Source organism: Chinchilla lanigera, unplaced genomic scaffold (assembly GCF_000276665.1).
Source record: "Chinchilla lanigera isolate Chin_1 unplaced genomic scaffold, ChiLan1.0 scaffold00073, whole genome shotgun sequence".
In the NCBI taxonomy this organism is placed as follows: Eukaryota; Metazoa; Chordata; class Mammalia; order Rodentia; family Chinchillidae; genus Chinchilla; species Chinchilla lanigera.
Genome location: NW_004955474.1, coordinates 6,564,846 through 6,582,398, shown reverse-complemented (window position 1 = coordinate 6,582,398; position 17,553 = coordinate 6,564,846). Strand labels below are relative to the sequence as shown.

Here is a 17,553-nt window from a genome sequence, read left to right as displayed (position 1 = left end):
AGGAATTCTATGAGGCTTGAGAAATGAATGCAGTCGCAGACAAAGGCAAGGTAACCACATCATTTGTCACTCAAATAGGATCAGTTTAGAGTGAAAGTGGGTGTTGTGAATTAATGACGACTTCAGGGCAGCAGGTGGAAGATGGCGGTGTGATCAGCCCTGAAAAAGGTATATAATGGAAAGGAGGATGGGGATGTTTTAAAGTATTGGACTGTGATGAACTGGAAATTAAAAAAACAACAACAACAACAACAAAAACCTCGTTCTTTGCGACAGCGTTGCCTTAAAGAGCGAATGGCAAACCGCAGATGTAAATCTCGGAACCTAGTAACGCCGCCACTCAAGGTACCCGGCCCTTCACAATGTTGCACAAGAGACACCCAGCCCCGAAGTTCATCAGCCAATCCCAAGTCGGAGCGCAAGAGCCCGAGCCGCCGTCGAGTCCTGGGCGGGCCTCTGACGTGTGGACGCGTCACTCAAACCTGGGGGCGGAGCTAGCCCCGCTCCCACACCCGGCGCTCTGGCCCACGAAGGTGCTACTCTGTGGTATCTCCCGTCCCCTCTGGCGGCCCTGCGGAGGACCACACTCGTTTTCTCCTCGGGCGCGAGAGGCCTCACAGCTGCGGCTGAGCTCGGAGAAAGATGGCGGCTGCTGTACGCCAGGATTTGGCCCAGCTCATGAATTCGAGCGGCTCGCATAAAGACCTGGCGGGCAAGTGAGTAGAGAGGGGGCAGAGACGCCCCAGGGTGCTGTCCTTGAGGTGACCGGGCTCTCGGGGTTGCGGCGTGGGCGGCCTGGCGGGCGAGGGGGCGGGCCTGGGCTCGGCCGGGAGGCTGAGGCAGGAACGCGGACCGGAGGGTCTCGATCGAGCCCTCGAGGCCCTTTAGAAGAGGTGGCGGTCACCTCGTTCAGCCCCTGGGGGCGTCGTCGGGTCCCTGGGATCCTGAGGGGCGTAAGGCCACCCCTTCCAGCCGCTCCTGCCCGGCGCGGAGCCGTGGACCCACGTGGCCGCCCCATTTTGGTTGGGGTATTTGCATCCTGGGACCTCGGTGCAGGGAGTCCCGGGGAGATGGCTTCTCGGGACGGACGGGCCGAGGTGGTATGGCCGCTGTCATGTCTTCCAGAAACCCTGGAAATCCTTGTGTTGACGCTCACACCGACACTGACGAGGGCACAGGGTGCCTAGAGGAGGAGGGATGTGTTCAGGAAGCGGGTTGTGTCCGAGAGGCACGCTTAGGTCCGCTCCACGTTAACGTGTGTGACATGTGCAGGTCTGCAAGCCGCGGTTCAGCAGTGATGATCGTAGATAGGTGGGCGGTTGGACAGATGTTTTTTCGCTGTAGATTTTACAACGTTGCTCTTTTGTCGTGAACGCGCTTTCTGTATAGTATGCCTCACTAGTCGAACCTAACATCCTGACAGCTGAGATCACTTTGACCTGTATTAATAAGATACACTTGTTTTGATCTGGACGTTGAAATCGGGAATTTGCGATAAGTGGGGTGTGTTGCCTTTCTCTGGTGGTAAATGTGGTCAACTTTTATCGGTGGGAGATTTCGTTGTGTATATTGGGCTTAATTACTGTTGGGGAGCATTTGCATGAAAATGGGAGAAATTGTGCTACTTATTTTTGTCTCAGATTTTGTAAGGGCAAAATATGTGTGTGTGTGTGCATTCAAAACCCTTAAGTCATTTAGTACAGTATCAGGCGTGTAGATAATGCCGTACTGTTGTTGTTATATTTATTCATTTATTTTTAAGAAAGGGTCTTGCTTTGTAGTTCAGGCTGGCCTTGAACTCGCAGTGATCCTCCTGCCTCAGCCTCATAAGTGCTGAGACTACAAGTGTGTGCCACCTTTCCTTGGTTGTTACTGTTGTTTAGCAGCCAGCAATAGTGATTTATTCTGTGGGTTGGAAATAAGTTCACTGTGTTTTCATGGCACAACTTTTTGTATATAATTTTTGTAGATGTGGGTGAAAGTAAAACTAGTTTATATATTTTGCCATACAGTAGTACCTTGATTCAGGAATGCTTTTGTTTGTGAACAGTTTGGTTCATCTTTCCTGCACAGACACAAACATGGCCATCTTTTCCAAAATTGTGAAACAAATTAAGTTTGTGAACTGAGGCACCGCTGTAATTGCTTTGTTTTGTTTATTATCAGAAGACATAGCAGTTTTCTAAGGCTTTGCATAATTCTGAGACTTCAGCTTAGAATTTACTTCTTCAACTCCGAACTGGAGATAAATAGTGGCTGCATTATCTATTGCTATTTAATACACCAGGAACAGGCTGGATATAGCTCAAAGATAGAGCACTTGCCCAGCATGCTGAAGGCCCTGGGTTTGATCCCCAACACTGCAAGCAAAACAGCTCAACCCCCATCACACAACTTAGTGGTGTGAAACAACCAGTATACTTACCAGATTCTGTCTTTAGTTACTTCTCTCTGAGTTGCTGAGACGAAATACCTGACACTCAGAGTTAGAGGAGAGGTTTATCTTATCACACAGTTTGTAGAGGTTTTGGGCCGTAGTTGGCTGGCTCCAAGGCAGATGGCATGGCAGAGGAGAAACAGCTCGTGGTGGGCAGAAGGCAGGAAGGCAAGGAAGCAGCCAAGCAGCAAGTGACAGCAGAGGAGTTTGGGGTGCTGGGGCTGTTTTTCTGATCTCACCTGGCTCTACACATGCAGTCAGCTGGTACTTCACCTAGGGTTAGAATCTGACTTGTTTGGCCGCTCTCCACACAGTCTCTATCTGTAGTTTGGCTAGAGCTTTCTTCCTGAGCCTGTTCAAGAGAGTGTGAGTGGAAGCTGCAGATTCTCTTAAGGCAGGTCTGGGAAGTCGCACATCAGTTCTCTAGTGTTGCTGAATGTGAGCCACAAGACCAGCCCAGATTCAAGGGGAGAGGACACAGGGCTGTTGCAAAGCCGTGTGGACTGCGGGAGGTGGGATTCATCAGAGGCCGTCACTGTAGCTGTCCACCATATGGCTTATTGTGACCGTTAAATGAAGTAATTTGCCTGATAACTGATAGTGCAGTGTCACCTAGAGGTTCCTTCAGAGCTGCTTCCTGAGTGATCTTGACCTCCTCTGCACTATTTTATCTGGTCTGTCTTTGCAAGAATGTGTCAGGATATTTATCCTCATAACAAAACAGTTGTGCCAACTACATGTTTTATCAGGAAATGTTCTTGAAATAAATCAGTGATTTTAGGTTTATGTAAGAAGCTGAATAAGAAGGGATTTCATCTTAAGAAAAGATAGCATACATTGTTTCCTAAGTATTTCTACTGTATGTTCCCAGCCATGAGAAACATTTGTAACAGTAGTTGCTCATCAGTAAACAGCTAGAAAAGGGCAGAGCTTTTATTTAACCCGGATTTGTCTACTTTAAAAAGTTCATTTTTAATTCAGACTATACTGCTTTTCTTGTTAAAAACTCAATCAGAGGTGCTTTCCTATAAATGTGGATTAACACATCTGTCTATAAAGTTGGTGTAAGAAGTCAGCCATGTGGAAAGCATTTTTTGCAAATACTATAGGCTACTTTTTGTATGCAGTATGCATTGTATTTCACAACTTCTGTGAAGCTGCAGGGGAGGAGAGTAGGCTGGGGAGGGGGCTTCTGAGTAGACAGCTGTCTGGATGGTGGGTCTGTCTTAGTTACTTTTCTCTCCTTGCTGAGACAAAATACCCAACGCCCAAAATTAAGGAAGAAAAAGTTTATTTAGCTTACAGTTTGTGGAGGTTTCAGTCCATACTTGGCTGGCCCCAAGGCAGAGTGGCACATGGCAGAGGGCAAACTTCATGGCGGTGGAACACAGTAAAGCAACAAGCACCAAAGGGAGGAACAGTGGCAAGCAGCCTTTTTCCCTCCCTTACGTTGTATGCAAACTATCTGCCCCAGGGTGGGTGTAGCTCTCACACCCATAGTCAATCGAATTCTAAAAGCCTGCCCATGACTGCATGAAGATTTGGGGGGACATGCAGACACAAACCATAACAGGGTCTTACTCACTTGGCTAAGACCTGCTTGGTTTTGTAAGATACAGTCACATGTTGTTTCTTCCAGGAAGCCTTCTCTAGGTAGAACTAACACATACTCGTGACCATCCACACACAGGGTCTGATTAATTGCTCTTCCCATACCCCCGTGGCATCCTTATTTATCTCTGCAAAGCACTGAGTTGTTGTATGTTTGCTTCCCAGTGAGAATGTGATTTTTCTTTGTTTTTGTTTTAGAATGTTACTTCTGTGAGGACAGAGTTGAGGTCCTTAATTATAGGTCTTAGTTGAATTAATCCTATGGAAATACTATGTTTTGGGTATGGAGAGTATCCAGAGCAGGCCTTTGAAATACGAATATTTCATTTTACACGAAGCTGGTAATAATGGGAGCCTATCTCTGCCTGTACCTGTAAGAGAAACTTTTTTCAGAAAAGGAAATAGATTGTCCTCTGGCCCACAGAGGTAGACTTTCGATTAGAGCTTTCTAGTGTTGAACAGAGTAGAACTGTCAAAACGGTGGACACACATATATACAATGGCAAGTAAGACTGGATAACATCAAAGGACCCTCTAACTCAGATTGTCTGGTTCTCTGTTAATCCCCCATGATAGCGTTAGTGGTTCCCATCTCTAGAGTAGATGTTGACAATCCCTAAGACTTACTGTATGCCAAACACAGCATTACTTACATTTAAAATTTCTGAACAAGTGGGTAAAATCATTTGCATTACATAGAAAAAAATTGAATACTATACAAAGATGAAATATATACTCCCTGGCCAAACCAGAATAACTCTATGTCTGCTTGTCTCAGAGCCCTTAACCCTGAACACAATTTTGTGTTTTTGCCAAATTGAATTACTGAGTTTCAGAGAGTGAGCTATGTAGCAGGGTATCTCAGCCGAGAATTCCTAACTCCCCTGCTCTTTCCCACTGCCACGAAATTGAGACATTTAGAATGCTTAAAGGCAAGGTTACTGGAGATCACTTCTGTCCTAAAAATTGTATTAGCACTTAGCCATTTGTAATTTTCAGAAGCCTCATTATGATGTGTGTGTGTGGGTTTGTTTTTATTTCTCTGTGTCACTTAGCTTTTGCTGTGAAATAAACCACTCCAAAGCCTAGTGGCTGAAAACAGCAATCATGTCCTGTGTTTAGCTTGCAGCTCTTCAGGTTGGCAGCTCGGGCTGAGCCTGCTGGCCGGTTCTCTGCCTCAATGGCCTTGGTTCCATGTGGGCTTCCATGGGCAACTGTCAGCTGCAGGCCGCGGACTGGGCCGCGTGTCTCATTGGCCTTGAAGGAGCCTGCTTGTTCACGGACAGCAGAGAGCCTGAGGTGCATCCCGGCCTCTCCAGGTCTGGACTCAGAACTGGCTGCTCATTTTTACCGCATCCTACTGGTCAAACAAGCGTAAGATGTAGGGATGGAGAAATAAACTCTAGCTTTTCATGTGAAGAGCTGTAGAGTCACACTGCAAAGAGGTATGGGTACATGAAAGAATTTCGATCACTCCTGGTAAGTACTCTATCAAGTTGTTCACCTTCACAGGGTTTCTTGAATTGATGGATTCTTTCAACAGTTCTGAGAGTTTCTGTTTAAATATTGCTGCTGCCTCATCCCATTTCTCCACTAGGCTTTAGAGAAACCTTCTGGAACCCCGTGTCTCTGTGTTGTACTTTTCATTTCACTGTGTTATTCTAGATAAGTTCTGATTCAGACCTGCCCTCTTAGCAGTTCTTCACCTGTGTCTAATCTGCTGTTAAGTACTTTGTTGAGGTTTTACATTTGTTTATAACATTTTTAGTATTGTAATTTTTGTTATGTTTTTTGAGACAGGCTCTCACTATGTAAGTCAGGCTGGCTTTGAACTCACTATGTAGCCAAAGCTGTCCTTGAACCACATTGATCCTCCTGCCTCAGCCTCCCTGGAGTGCAGGTATTACAGGCGTATGCCACCATTCCTGGCCCAGTACTATGATTTCTGATGGCTCTTATTCCAAATGACACTTTTTATGGTTCCCAGTTCTTGCTGAAGGTTAAAAGCTTGTCTTTATCTTCAGGAACATAGTAAACATAATTGTGTTTCAGTCTTTTTGGTAACTTCAGTGTTTGAAGTCCTTAGTTGTTGCTGTTGTCTGTTTTCATTGATCATGTTGTTATGTGCCTTACTCATCTTTGTTGGGCAAATTATTTTAAAAATGTAGTTTTAGAAACAGTTGGAAGCCCAGGATGCTGTCTTTTGGAGAGAATTGTCTTCTCTTCCTGCCAGGTACTTGAGGGTGCTTGGCAAGCCTTTTAGAGCTTTCAGTGATAAAAACAGCCCGCAGCAGCACGTGTGCCATAGGTTTGCCACCACTGACCTAGATGATCTTAGAATAGAATTTGAAACTTCCAGCAGCTAGTGTTTCCTCCTTTGTTGGGTAAGAACTCACATCCCATTGATCCAGCTCTAGGAGTTTGCCAGGAATTGCAGCTTGCCTCATCCTGTACCAGGCAGATTTGCAAGAGCCTGGAAGCAGGACCTGCCCCTTGGTCCCCATCAGAAATGTTGCTCCTCTTTCTCCGCTGTCTGTCCACAGTCGGCAGGCGCTTTCAGGCAGGACCAGGGGTCATCTCATCACCTTATTCTCTCCCTTTTCCCTCTCACTGGGATTTTACACTGTTAAACTCTTCTTCCTCTGCTCTCGCTCCCTCTCCCTCTGTTCCTATCTGTCCCTCCCCACCCGCCTTGCTTTCTCCTTCCTTCCTCCTTTTTAAAAAATTTTTTGGCATTTCTTTCAGCCTGTTTTTTTTTTTTTTTTTTTTAAAAACTCACTTATGCAGTCCAGGCTGGCCTCTACCTCAAAGTGATCCTCCCGCCTCAGCCTCCCAAGTGCTGGTTTTACAGGCATGTACCATCACACTTTTTATGGTATTTTTGTTTTGTTTTTGGAGGAGAGTTGGTCCATTCATGTAGTTCACTATTACTGTAAGTGGAAGGTCTGTTATTATGTAACTTTACTACTTATTTTGATACTAAATAATGATTGTAGTACATTGTCAAGTGTTTATATTTACCTCTAGATTCCTTTCAGGTATCAAGAAACCAGGAGTTGTACTAAACATTGGTGTGTATACATATTAGATAATAAACGTTTATTGATATGAAATGATTAGGACAGATGTAAAGTGGGCCAATTAATGAGATTTACTTTTTTTATTTTTGTGTCTATACATAATAGTTACATTCCACATGGGGAGTGGCACATGGGCATAATACATCTTTTTTTTTTTTTTTTTTTTTGGCTTAATCATCAGACATCTATTTCTCAGCATTCTCAAGATTCTAAAGTCCAAGATCAGGGTGCCATTGTGGTCAGATTCTTTGGTGAGGGCTTATATATTATTATATTTTCACTGTGTCTTCACCTGGAATGGGAACCTCTCCTGTCTCAACTTCTTAACAGGAACACTTATCCCATCATAGGAGTTCCAGCCTCATGACTTTATCTAAACTTAATTTTTGGGCTGGGGAGATAGCTCAGTGGCACAGCACCTGCCTGGCAAGCACAAGGTCCTGAGTTCAGTTCCTGGTACCAAAAAAAAAAAGATCCTGGTTAGACTTAATTTTTTTCCACCCCTAACTCAACATATACTGGGGGCTGTGACTCCAACATAAGAATTTTAGGAGGACGCAAAAATTCAGTTCATAACAGCTGCCTGTGGTCATAAGCCTTTCATTTTCATTGTTTAATAGAGCATAATACATCTTGATGCCTGTTTGTATTCCCTTCCTCCCCCTTCACCCGTCTCTTAACCCTCTCTTTTTGTACATGTTTGAAGAACATAAATAATGACTGTAGTCCTTGTGTGGAGTTGGTACGTGTATATCTTAATTCCTTTTTCTCATCCTTTTCCCTCCCTTGCCTCACCCTTCCCCTCCATCTCTTGATGTCTTTACAATTTGAGAAAGATCTGTCTCTCTACTTTCTATTATCTATCTTTTATTTTGTTCTTTATTTATACCTTGGGTTTCTCATGTAAGAGAAACCATGTGATATTTAAGTTTGTGTGTCCAGGTTGTTTCACTTGACGTTATGGTCTCAAGGTGCGTCCATTTTCCCACAAATGGCTCCTTTCTGTCTGGCAGAGTAGTGTAGTGCTCCACTGTGTGTAAACATCACATTTTCTTTACCCATTCATCTGTTGATGGACATGCAGGCTGCTTCCAAGATCTAGCTATTACGAGTTGTGCTGCTTTGCACATAGGTATGCATGGGTCGCTGTAATATGTCTTTAACTCTTTTGGGAAAGACACCTAGAAGGGGAATAGCTGGATCAAATGGAATTTCTAGTTTTAGTTTTTTGGGGAATCTCCACACTGATTTTCATAGTGATTGTACCAGTTGACATTCCCACCAACATGTAGAAGGGTATCCCCGCCCCAGCCTGTCCAGTATTTGTTACTATTTAATTTCTCCATGATGGCCATTCTTTCCGAGGTGAGGGCGAATCTCAGTGTTGTTTTTATTTGCATTTCTCTAGTGGTCAGTGATGTGAAGCATTTCTTCATGTATTTGTTGGCCGTTGGTACTTCATGAAATGTATTCATTTTGCTTGCTCATTTTTTGATTTGGTCTTTTATTTTGGGGGGCTCTGAATTTTTTTTATTTATTTGTGTGGTCTATAGATTTTTAACGAAAAATATTTGGTAATTGTCATGTTTTCCATATCTTCCGCTTTTCTGTATTTTCCTTTGAGTACACATAGAGTACTTGGTAAAAAGCTATTATTATTACCCATGAAGTCTTTTCTTACTAACCTAATTCATTTTGGTTTCATTCTCTTCTAAATTAATGTATTTTCTCTTCATTTGCCATATCACTTATATTACTCAATAGAACAATAAAGTTATTTTATGATTATAATGTAATGCTTGATGTATTAACTTTGTTTTTAATGCTCAACATAGGGCTCTGAACTTAACAGTTTACTTTTATCTCCCAACTGTAAGATCTTCAAAGACTGAGATCATATAAAGTTTTCAGTATCATACACAGAACCTCATGGCATCTTAAAAAGCATAAGCACTTAATGAGCAGTTTGGGATGATTTTGTATTTTAAATTGCTATTCAAATTCCTGATTTAATTTTTTAAATTAAATTTTAAGTTTTTAAATCTTTTGATTTATTGGTCATTCCATATTACTATTGTGAGAAAAAAGGTTCCTGCTCTTAGATACTGAAGTTTATGTGTTAGAGAAGGAGCAAGATGACACCTGCCTCAACACTGCAGTGAACTTTCTCAGTTGATCAAGCTGGGAGTTCAAGTCACAGTTGCCAAGGGCTTCACAAGTCACACAGTTAGGTTAGTTCAGTACTTTCATGACTTTGTAGATTGCTTCCTATTCCCAACACAAATTAACTGGTAAGTTATAAGTCATTTTTACCTTTGAATATATTACCACTATGTGTGAATTAATCTGAGAATGTAAGTGTAGGTGATCTTAGCAAGCACATTAGATTAACTGAATATAAAAGACCAATCAAAAAAAAAATAAACCATTGAACATAGTAAGATATCTGAAAGTGTTCCAGGGCAGTAAAACATATAGAGAGGAAAGAAGTGAGATATTCCACATAAATGAGTTCTCTGATAACAATTTTATCTCTTAAGAACAAGGTAAAAAAGAAAAAATTAACTTATACTTTTATAGATCCTCAAATTTAGCAGTTACTTGTAAAATTATCTTAATATTTGCTCGCTTTTATAGTCATGTTTCCTGGAACTTGGTGTCTTTTCTGTTAGTTTGCCTCCCTTTATTGTGGTTTTCTGAAATTACATAATTAAGATTGTGAGACATTTGGATGAGTTTAGGATGAGAGAGTGCTGAACGGCAGCCAGAGTGTGCCCAACATAATACAAGTCAAATCTTAAAGAGTTCAGGACTTATTTGTGTAAGTTTTATTTTTTGATTACATTCTGGGTGACTTTCTGATTAATTGCAATGCCATTGTTTGTAAAATGCATTCAACTAATGCTTTTATTTTGGTACTGGGAATTGAACTCAGGACCTTGCACTTGCCAGGCAGGCACTGTGTCACTGAGCTATATCCCTGACCCTGCTTTTAAAAAATATTTAGGGCAAACAAAAGTGATAAAGAATAAAATACTTTAACTCTACATACTGACCACTCAGTTGAAGAAATAAAATATTACCAATACTATTTTTTTTTTTTTTTTTTTGTTTTTCTCCGGTACCGGGAACCGAACTCACGACCTTGCGCTTGCCAGGCAGGCGCTTTTGCCGCTGAGCTAAATCCCCAGCCCCAGCCAATACTATTTTGACTATTCTAGCATTTATTATGTACCGAGCAAGCACTGTTGGCGGCATTGTGTATGTTGCAGTGAACAAAACACAAATTCCTGTCCTCGTGGTGTTTGTTCTTTAGGAAGCAGTTTGTCCTCGTTTTTAGCATTTCCTGCATCCATTTCAGGAGGCTCATTTGACTCATATGTGGTGATGGATAGTAGGTAGATTCATTTTAAGAACTGAATACAAATAAAGAATGAATAGACACTGCTGACAGCATGAAGGATGTTCAGGCCTTTAGGCTGATGGAGTTATTTTGTACACTGAGACTTTCAAATGTTCATGTTCAAATGTTCATTGTTTGCTTTTTTTTGTTTTTGAGACAGAGTCTCACTTTGTGGTTCAGACTGGCCTTGAACTCACAGTGATCCTCTTGCCCAAACCTCCTGAGTGCTAGGATTACAGGTGTAGACCATGTTTGGTTTTGTTGCCTGGTGAACACTGTCTTATTGTGGTTACCCTAGATTCATTAGATCCTCAAGAAGGACAGGTTCCTGATCACATCAACTAGTATTTTTACATACCTTTATCATACAGAGAAGGGAAATATAGCTTATCTTTTAAGACACTTGAAATTGGCTTTTTAGTTCAAATTCAAAACTAAAACTTGCAATAGTAAGTGGCACCTTAGATTCATAACATAGGATTAGACTCATCCTTTAATATGATGGGCTTGAAAACTTTAAAAAATTGTATATTCTGTACTAAAACTAGATGTGGTACCCTGGAATTACAGATTTGTATTTCCTGACAAGGGCTGTAAACTTAAAAAGGAAAATTTGAGAGACTGTGAAGAAAACCACAAACCAGAGCACTATGAAAGAAATTAGGGTAAATAGAAATGAATGAATAAATGTACAGCAATGAGTAAACAAATGTCAGACACTGTTTGAAAGTGTAGTGTCCTCTAGACATTATTTTTATTTGATATTGTTTTAGGTATCGTCAGATCCTGGAAAAAGCCATTCAGTTATCTGGCGCAGAGCAACTAGAAGCTTTGAAAGCTTTTGTGGAAGCAAGTAAGTGGAATCCAGATTTTATGTTTACAACTAAGCAAGGACTTTTAAAGTCCCCTTAAGTTTTGTTTTATGTCAAATTATCCATGTTAAATATACATTGAGATTGATTTCAGAATTTTTTATGTATTGTTTCTTTCTGGTTTTTTTTTTGGTCTTTTTGAGGCAGGGTCTTGCTGTGCAGTTCAGGCTGGCCTTGAGCTTACTTTTGTAGTCTGGGCTCATCTTGAACTTGGAATGATGATCCTGCCTCAGCCTCCCGAGTGGTGGGATTACAGGTGTGCGCCATCACACCCGGCTTGATTTCACAATTTAAACTGTTTACAGCTTGATTATTTTTCAAAGCATTGTCTTTGGAATTAATCCCAGATAAAATTTTGTAGTGTTTGACATAGTAACTGCTGAAATACAGCATAGCATAGTGTAAGAGAATGGTTTGGATTCAAATCTGGGGTGTGATTTTACTATCTTGGGCAAGTTGCTCAGCTTTTTTGTGCTTCCTATAAAATGTAGAGTTGTTGGGAGAGTAAATGAGTCAGTGAACAGCAGAATGCTTTGATTAGTACCTGGAATCTAGGAAGTGCTGTTATTAGTGTTAAGAATGTTCTTTTTAATTGGGAACTAGACATTTCCATTCCCAAGTCACTTCTCCCCACTCCCTGACTTCACACATGCCCAGTTATTTTGACTTTTTTTTTTTTTTTTTTCCGGTACCGGGAATTGAACTCACGACCTGTTATTGCCAGGCAGACGCTGTGCTGCTAAGCTAAATCCCCAGCCCCAATGTCCAGTTATTTTGAAAATCATTCAGAATTTATCCTGGAGTTTATACTGAATTCAGAATATTCCTGATGCTGGATGGGGCTTTATTCATTGCTTGTGTCCTCGTGTGCATGGCCCGTCCTATGGGTTCCTTTTAATAACCCTGGGACTGGACAGAGCAGGGGGAGGGGCCCTGTGTGTGTTGTAAAATGAGTCTTAGGGTTAAGTAATTTTTTAATTTTGTTTAGCTGATCAGTGGTGGAGCCCAGACTAGGTTTTCTGAGTTTCTGCCTTTATGACTTTAGGTACGTTTGGGTAATACTAGTTTGTGTAGGGCTTGTATTCTTTATTAAATGCCTGATAGCACTTGTAATGAGACTATCCAATAATAAATTCCATCTAATATATTATAGATTGATTAGTATAAGAAGTGTAAGTTACTGCCTCAGAAAACCAGAACCTGCAATGGGAGAATAACTGGCAGTGGTTCTAGAAAAACTACTCAGAGGGGCTTTATTGAGAGCATTGCTTTGTAGTAACAAAAGAATAGTGCTTTGTAGAAATGTTGATTTGACATAAACTTTGAATCCAGCAACATCCCCCGCCCCATAAAGCAGTCTACGTGTAAAATCATTTCCATCAATGGAACACCTTTTGTATCATCATTTATTTTCACAGCAACTGTTACTTTAAAACTCAAATAATTTAAGCAGTGATTCAAAATATTATGAATTTAATAGGCCTAGGGGTGTAGCTCAGTCGTAAAGTGCCTGCCTAGCATGTACAAGGCCCAGGGTTTAATCCCCAGCACCACAAAAAGAAAAAAGAAAGGAGAAGAAAAGAAGAAAAGTAGAAATATAATAAAGTAAGTAGCACTTGTTAAGTGTTTGTGCCAGGCATTATGTAGAGTGCTCTGTGTATGTTAGTTGCATTTAAGATTCACAAGGACCTTGTGAGGCAGGTGGTAGTGTGCTCATCTGGAAGCCAAGAGGTCTGTAACTGGCCAGGAGTGGTAGAGCGATGGCCCTCAGAGCTTGCACTCGGCGAGACTTACACACTGTAGTAACACTGTGCGGTACTGGCTGGAGCTCTTGTCTTCTTTGCAAAGTACAATGGTGTAGTTATACTGGGGACACTTACTTTATTTAAATTTCATGAACATTTATTTTGTTTAACCTTTTGGGGGAGCTTATTGGAAAATAAACACATAAAAATATAGGTGTTTCTATACGTTCACTTTGCTGAAAAATAGAGAAAGGTATAAAATTCCCAACTCTTAAAGCCTTTTTCTAATCACTTCTGTTTCTTAGGAAAGTCACAGTACTGTTTATAGCATATGGAAAACTGTGTAAAATAGGATGATAAGGGTATAGAAATCCCTGAATAATAAGTTGAAGGATGCCCTACTATAGATTGGTTTTAGTATTAATTGTAAGTAAAGATTGATTGGTTAATGAGAATCTATAAATCACTTGTGTTTTCTTATATCTTATTTTTTTAAAAACAAGTGGTCAATGAGAATGTCAGTCTTGTGATCTCGCGACAGCTGCTGACCGATTTCTGCACACATCTCCCTAACCTGCCTGATAGCACAGCCAAAGAAATCTACCATTTCACCTTGGAGAAAATCCAGCCCAGAGTTATTTCATTTGAGGAGCAGGTAAAAAATGTAGAACAGTAGATTTTGAATGTGTAATGATAGCAGAAATTATTTTGAAATCTTAAGTTACTAAATTTGTGAAGGAGATAATCATTTTTACTTTAGGCCAAACAGCATTTTACAGTGTAAAATCAAGCAAACGTTACAGTGTTGCACTTGTAACACACATTTGTTCATGCATACATAAACCAAATATTACTTGTTGGACAGTTCTTCAAAATTAGTGATTGAGCTGGGGATATAGCTTAATGGCACAGTGCCTGCCTGGCAAGTGTGAGGTCCTGAGTTCAATTCCCGGTCCCCAAAATAAATAAAATTTGTAAGCTTATTACTTAGGCTAAAAACAGGAAAACTTCAACAACGTGCCTATAGTATTACAAAAGCAACATTTAATATTGAAACTAAAATACTACCGTAATTCATCTTGCAGAAATATGTTGTTTCAGCTTATTATTTGATACTCTGTGAATGGAAAATTCATAGAAAAATGGTTGTCTAGGTGAACTTTTCCTGGGTACTTGTTAGCTTAATACGTTGAGTGAGAGCACTGTTACAATAACTTGCCATGTGTTTAGTTTAGTTATTAGTAATGTTAAAATAACGTGTACCTGCCTTTCCAGGTTGCTTCCATAAGACAGCATCTTGCATCCATATACGAGAAAGAAGAAGATTGGAGAAATGCAGCCCAAGTGTTGGTGGGGATTCCTTTGGAAACAGGACAAAAGTATAGTAAATAGTAGATATTGGATGAATTATACAGATATACACAGTTCTTCACTTACACTATTTCTCACATTCTAGTGCAGGAAACAGATAATTTAATGTATTCTATAATATGTTAGGTGATAAGTGCTGTGGATAAAAAGGTGGGGAAGAAAGGGACCAAGTAGAGCCAGGTCATATACATCATTAGTAAATGGGGTGATGGTCTGGGTGTCACTTTCTCAGGGACTGGACGGGGATGAAGGAGTGGCTCTAAGCTCCCTGAGAGAGATTATCAGTGATACTCTAGAAAGGTGGGTAGTGTGAGGGCCCTGGGCTGCAGCGTGCTTGGAGTGCCTTCTTAAGGAGGGCAGGGAGGCCACTGTGTGGGTAGAGTGGACTGTGGATGATGGGAGAGAGATGGGATGAGATCGGAGACCACTGGGACCGGGTTAGGTGGGGCCTTGCTAGGACTTCGGTTATGAGTGAAGTAAAGGGGAGTTTTCAGAGGATTTTAAACAGAAGAGGGCCACAGTCTGATTTCTATTTTATTTTACCTTCTGTTGTAGTACTGGGCATATAGCTCAGGGTCTCAGCCCTTTATTGAGACAGGGTCTCACTAAACTGCCCAGGCTGGGCTTGAATTAGCAGTGCTCCTGCCTAGCTTCCCCAGAGTGTGGGATTGTAGGTATATGCCACCGGGCCCAGCCAGTTGATATTTTAAACAATCACTCTGTCCACTGGGCTGAGAACAAACTGTAGGTGAGCAGTGACAGGAGCAGGAATGTTAGTTAAGAAGCTTATGGAGAACTCCACAGACGACATGCAGGTTCTGAGAAATGTTGGTGTCTTGTTGTTTTTAAGGTAGAGTAAGGATTTCCTGATTCCATGTATGTGGTATGTGCAGAACAGTCCAAATAAGCCCTGAGTTTTGGCTTGAGCGGTTGGAAAGATGGAGTTACCAGCTACTGAGTGTGGAAGAAAGGGCTTTAGATATCTAGTTGGGAGTCGAAAATTAGAGGCTGGAGTTTAGGAGAGGTCTAGGCTGGAGACGCACACTTAGTACTCACAGATGTGTTGATGGCATTTGGAGCTGAAATCCCCACGGGAGGGAATGCAGATAGGAAAAAGGACTGAGTACTGAGCACACAGCACCTGACCTCCAGAGGTCGGGGCAGGAGGAGGGTGTAGCTGGTGAGGATTGTCCAGGTGGGAAGGACACAGCGTGGAAAGGAGTGTGCTGTGCTGGAAGCCAGGTGAGGGCAGTGTGTCGAGAAGGAGCACTGATGAGGCAGGACTGGTGGAACTGGTGAGCGCAAGCCGAGTTGGAATTGCTGAAGAGAGAAGGAAAGAGACGAGCAGCAGACAGTGCGCATGCGCAGCTCCTTCGGGCAAAGCAGTGGGTTGAAGATGCCAGTGGAGGTGAGGCTAAGAGTCAGGTTCGCTTTCCTTTTTTTTAATGATCCAGTGGAAAGTGAAGCTTTGCTGTTGAGAATTGGGGGAAGGATTCTTACAGAAGTAGACAAAAGGAGGAAGAATGTAGTACAGGATAGGTTTACATAGGAGCTCAGATAGTTCCTGCATAGCGGGGTCTCCAAGCCGCTGCCTCTTGGCTCTGAGAATGGGAGTGCCCTGTTGGAGACGCTGTTCTGCGTTCTGCGCATGTGCACCGTCTCGTCTCTTCCTTCTGTCTTCAACCATTCGCACTCGGCTTGCAGTCGCCACAGTTCCACCAGTCATGATGCCCGTGTTAAGTACTCCTCGTCAACGCTCTCCTCAATGTTTAGTAGCGTCGGGGCTTCTGCTCCTTAGACGCCGGTGACACCACGTCCCTGCTGTGACAGTCAGAAATGTCTGGGACATTGCGGGGTGTTCCCTCGCAGGCGGAGTGGTCCCCAGAGATGATCTGTGTCATAACCCCTGGGAACGCAGGGTGAACGGGGCGGAGGTCAGTGATGTGGGGAAGTTGTGCAGGTACCCTCTGCTTCAGTGTGCTCAGGTCTGAGTCCATCGTGCAGGTGTGGGTGAGGATGGAGCTGTGAAATTGAGACAAAGCTTTGGATAAATGGGGACTTCTTTTAAAAACCAGCTCATTCTGATTTTGAAAGTAATAGATAAATATTTGGTAGACTGGAAAATTTTTTTAAAATAGTGCTATAGATGACAATTCATGTAAATTTGAGTTGTAAGTGACAAAATAGTACAAAATATTAATAAGTAACTTACGCCAAAAAACTTGAATTGTGTAAGTCCTTCCTATCACCTCTACCCCTCTCTTCTCCCAAAATCAAAGAAGTAAAGAATTAACTTCAGAGCTGGAACCAGCTGAGTGTGGTGGCACACACCTGTAATCCCAGCACTCGGGAGGCTGAGGCAGGAGGATCATTGCAAGTTCAAGGCCAGCCTGAGCTACATAGTGAGACCCTGTTTCAAAAAAAAAAAAAAAAAAAAAAAAGCTGGAACAAAATGAATTTTGCCACACATGGTAACAACACTTGTTGGTCAATAGGATTAATTTTCTGTGAGAATTAATCTTGAATTATGTAAGATCTTCAGTTATATTTTCCTTGCATAAAATATGACCACTGGGATACAGAAGAAAATGGAAACTACCTATAATCTCACCACCCACCCTAATTGCTGTTACCATTTTGATGTATATGTGTATAGGAATACATTTTAATGGTATTTTAAATACTGTTTTGTCCCATTTTTTTACTTAGCAAAAAGTACATGGTGACTATAATCCATACTACTGATTATAACCATACCATATTCTACCTTTTATGCACCACAACTTCCTTTCCATCAGTACCCTAATCGGTGATTGTTGTTTTTTCTTATTATAGATAGCTCTAAGTATCTTTGTAAGTGCATGATATTGTACATACACATATGGGCACTGATACTTGGATTTATTTTGTAAATAAATTGCGAGGCTGTATCTGGAGGATTTATTCTGTGGAGGTAAATACTAGGGGTCAAGGGCGTAATAATCACAGGACGATTGGACAGCATGTTGACATTGTCCTCCAGGAAGATTGTGCC

The 17,553-nt window shown here is 41.7% G+C and overlaps 1 protein-coding gene across 2 annotated transcripts in view; it reads left to right on the top strand.

Annotated features, from left to right (window-relative positions):
• Positions 1 to 517: 517 nt before the first annotated feature.
• Positions 518 to 17,553, top strand: part of Cops4 (COP9 signalosome subunit 4) — a 41,860-nt gene continuing 24,824 nt past the window's right edge. Inside the window, exons 1-4 of one of the 2 annotated variants that reach the window (XM_005401387.2) lie at positions 518 to 716; positions 11,305 to 11,384; positions 13,652 to 13,803; positions 14,424 to 14,527. In XM_005401387.2, coding sequence (XP_005401444.1) covers positions 643 to 716; positions 11,305 to 11,384; positions 13,652 to 13,803; positions 14,424 to 14,527 — 410 coding nt within the window. In that variant the 5' untranslated portion in view covers positions 518 to 642. Of the gene's footprint in view, positions 717 to 10,887; positions 10,981 to 11,304; positions 11,385 to 13,651; positions 13,804 to 14,423; positions 14,528 to 17,553 lie in introns of those variants that run through there. The other variant, XM_013502770.1, reaches the window with a different exon arrangement.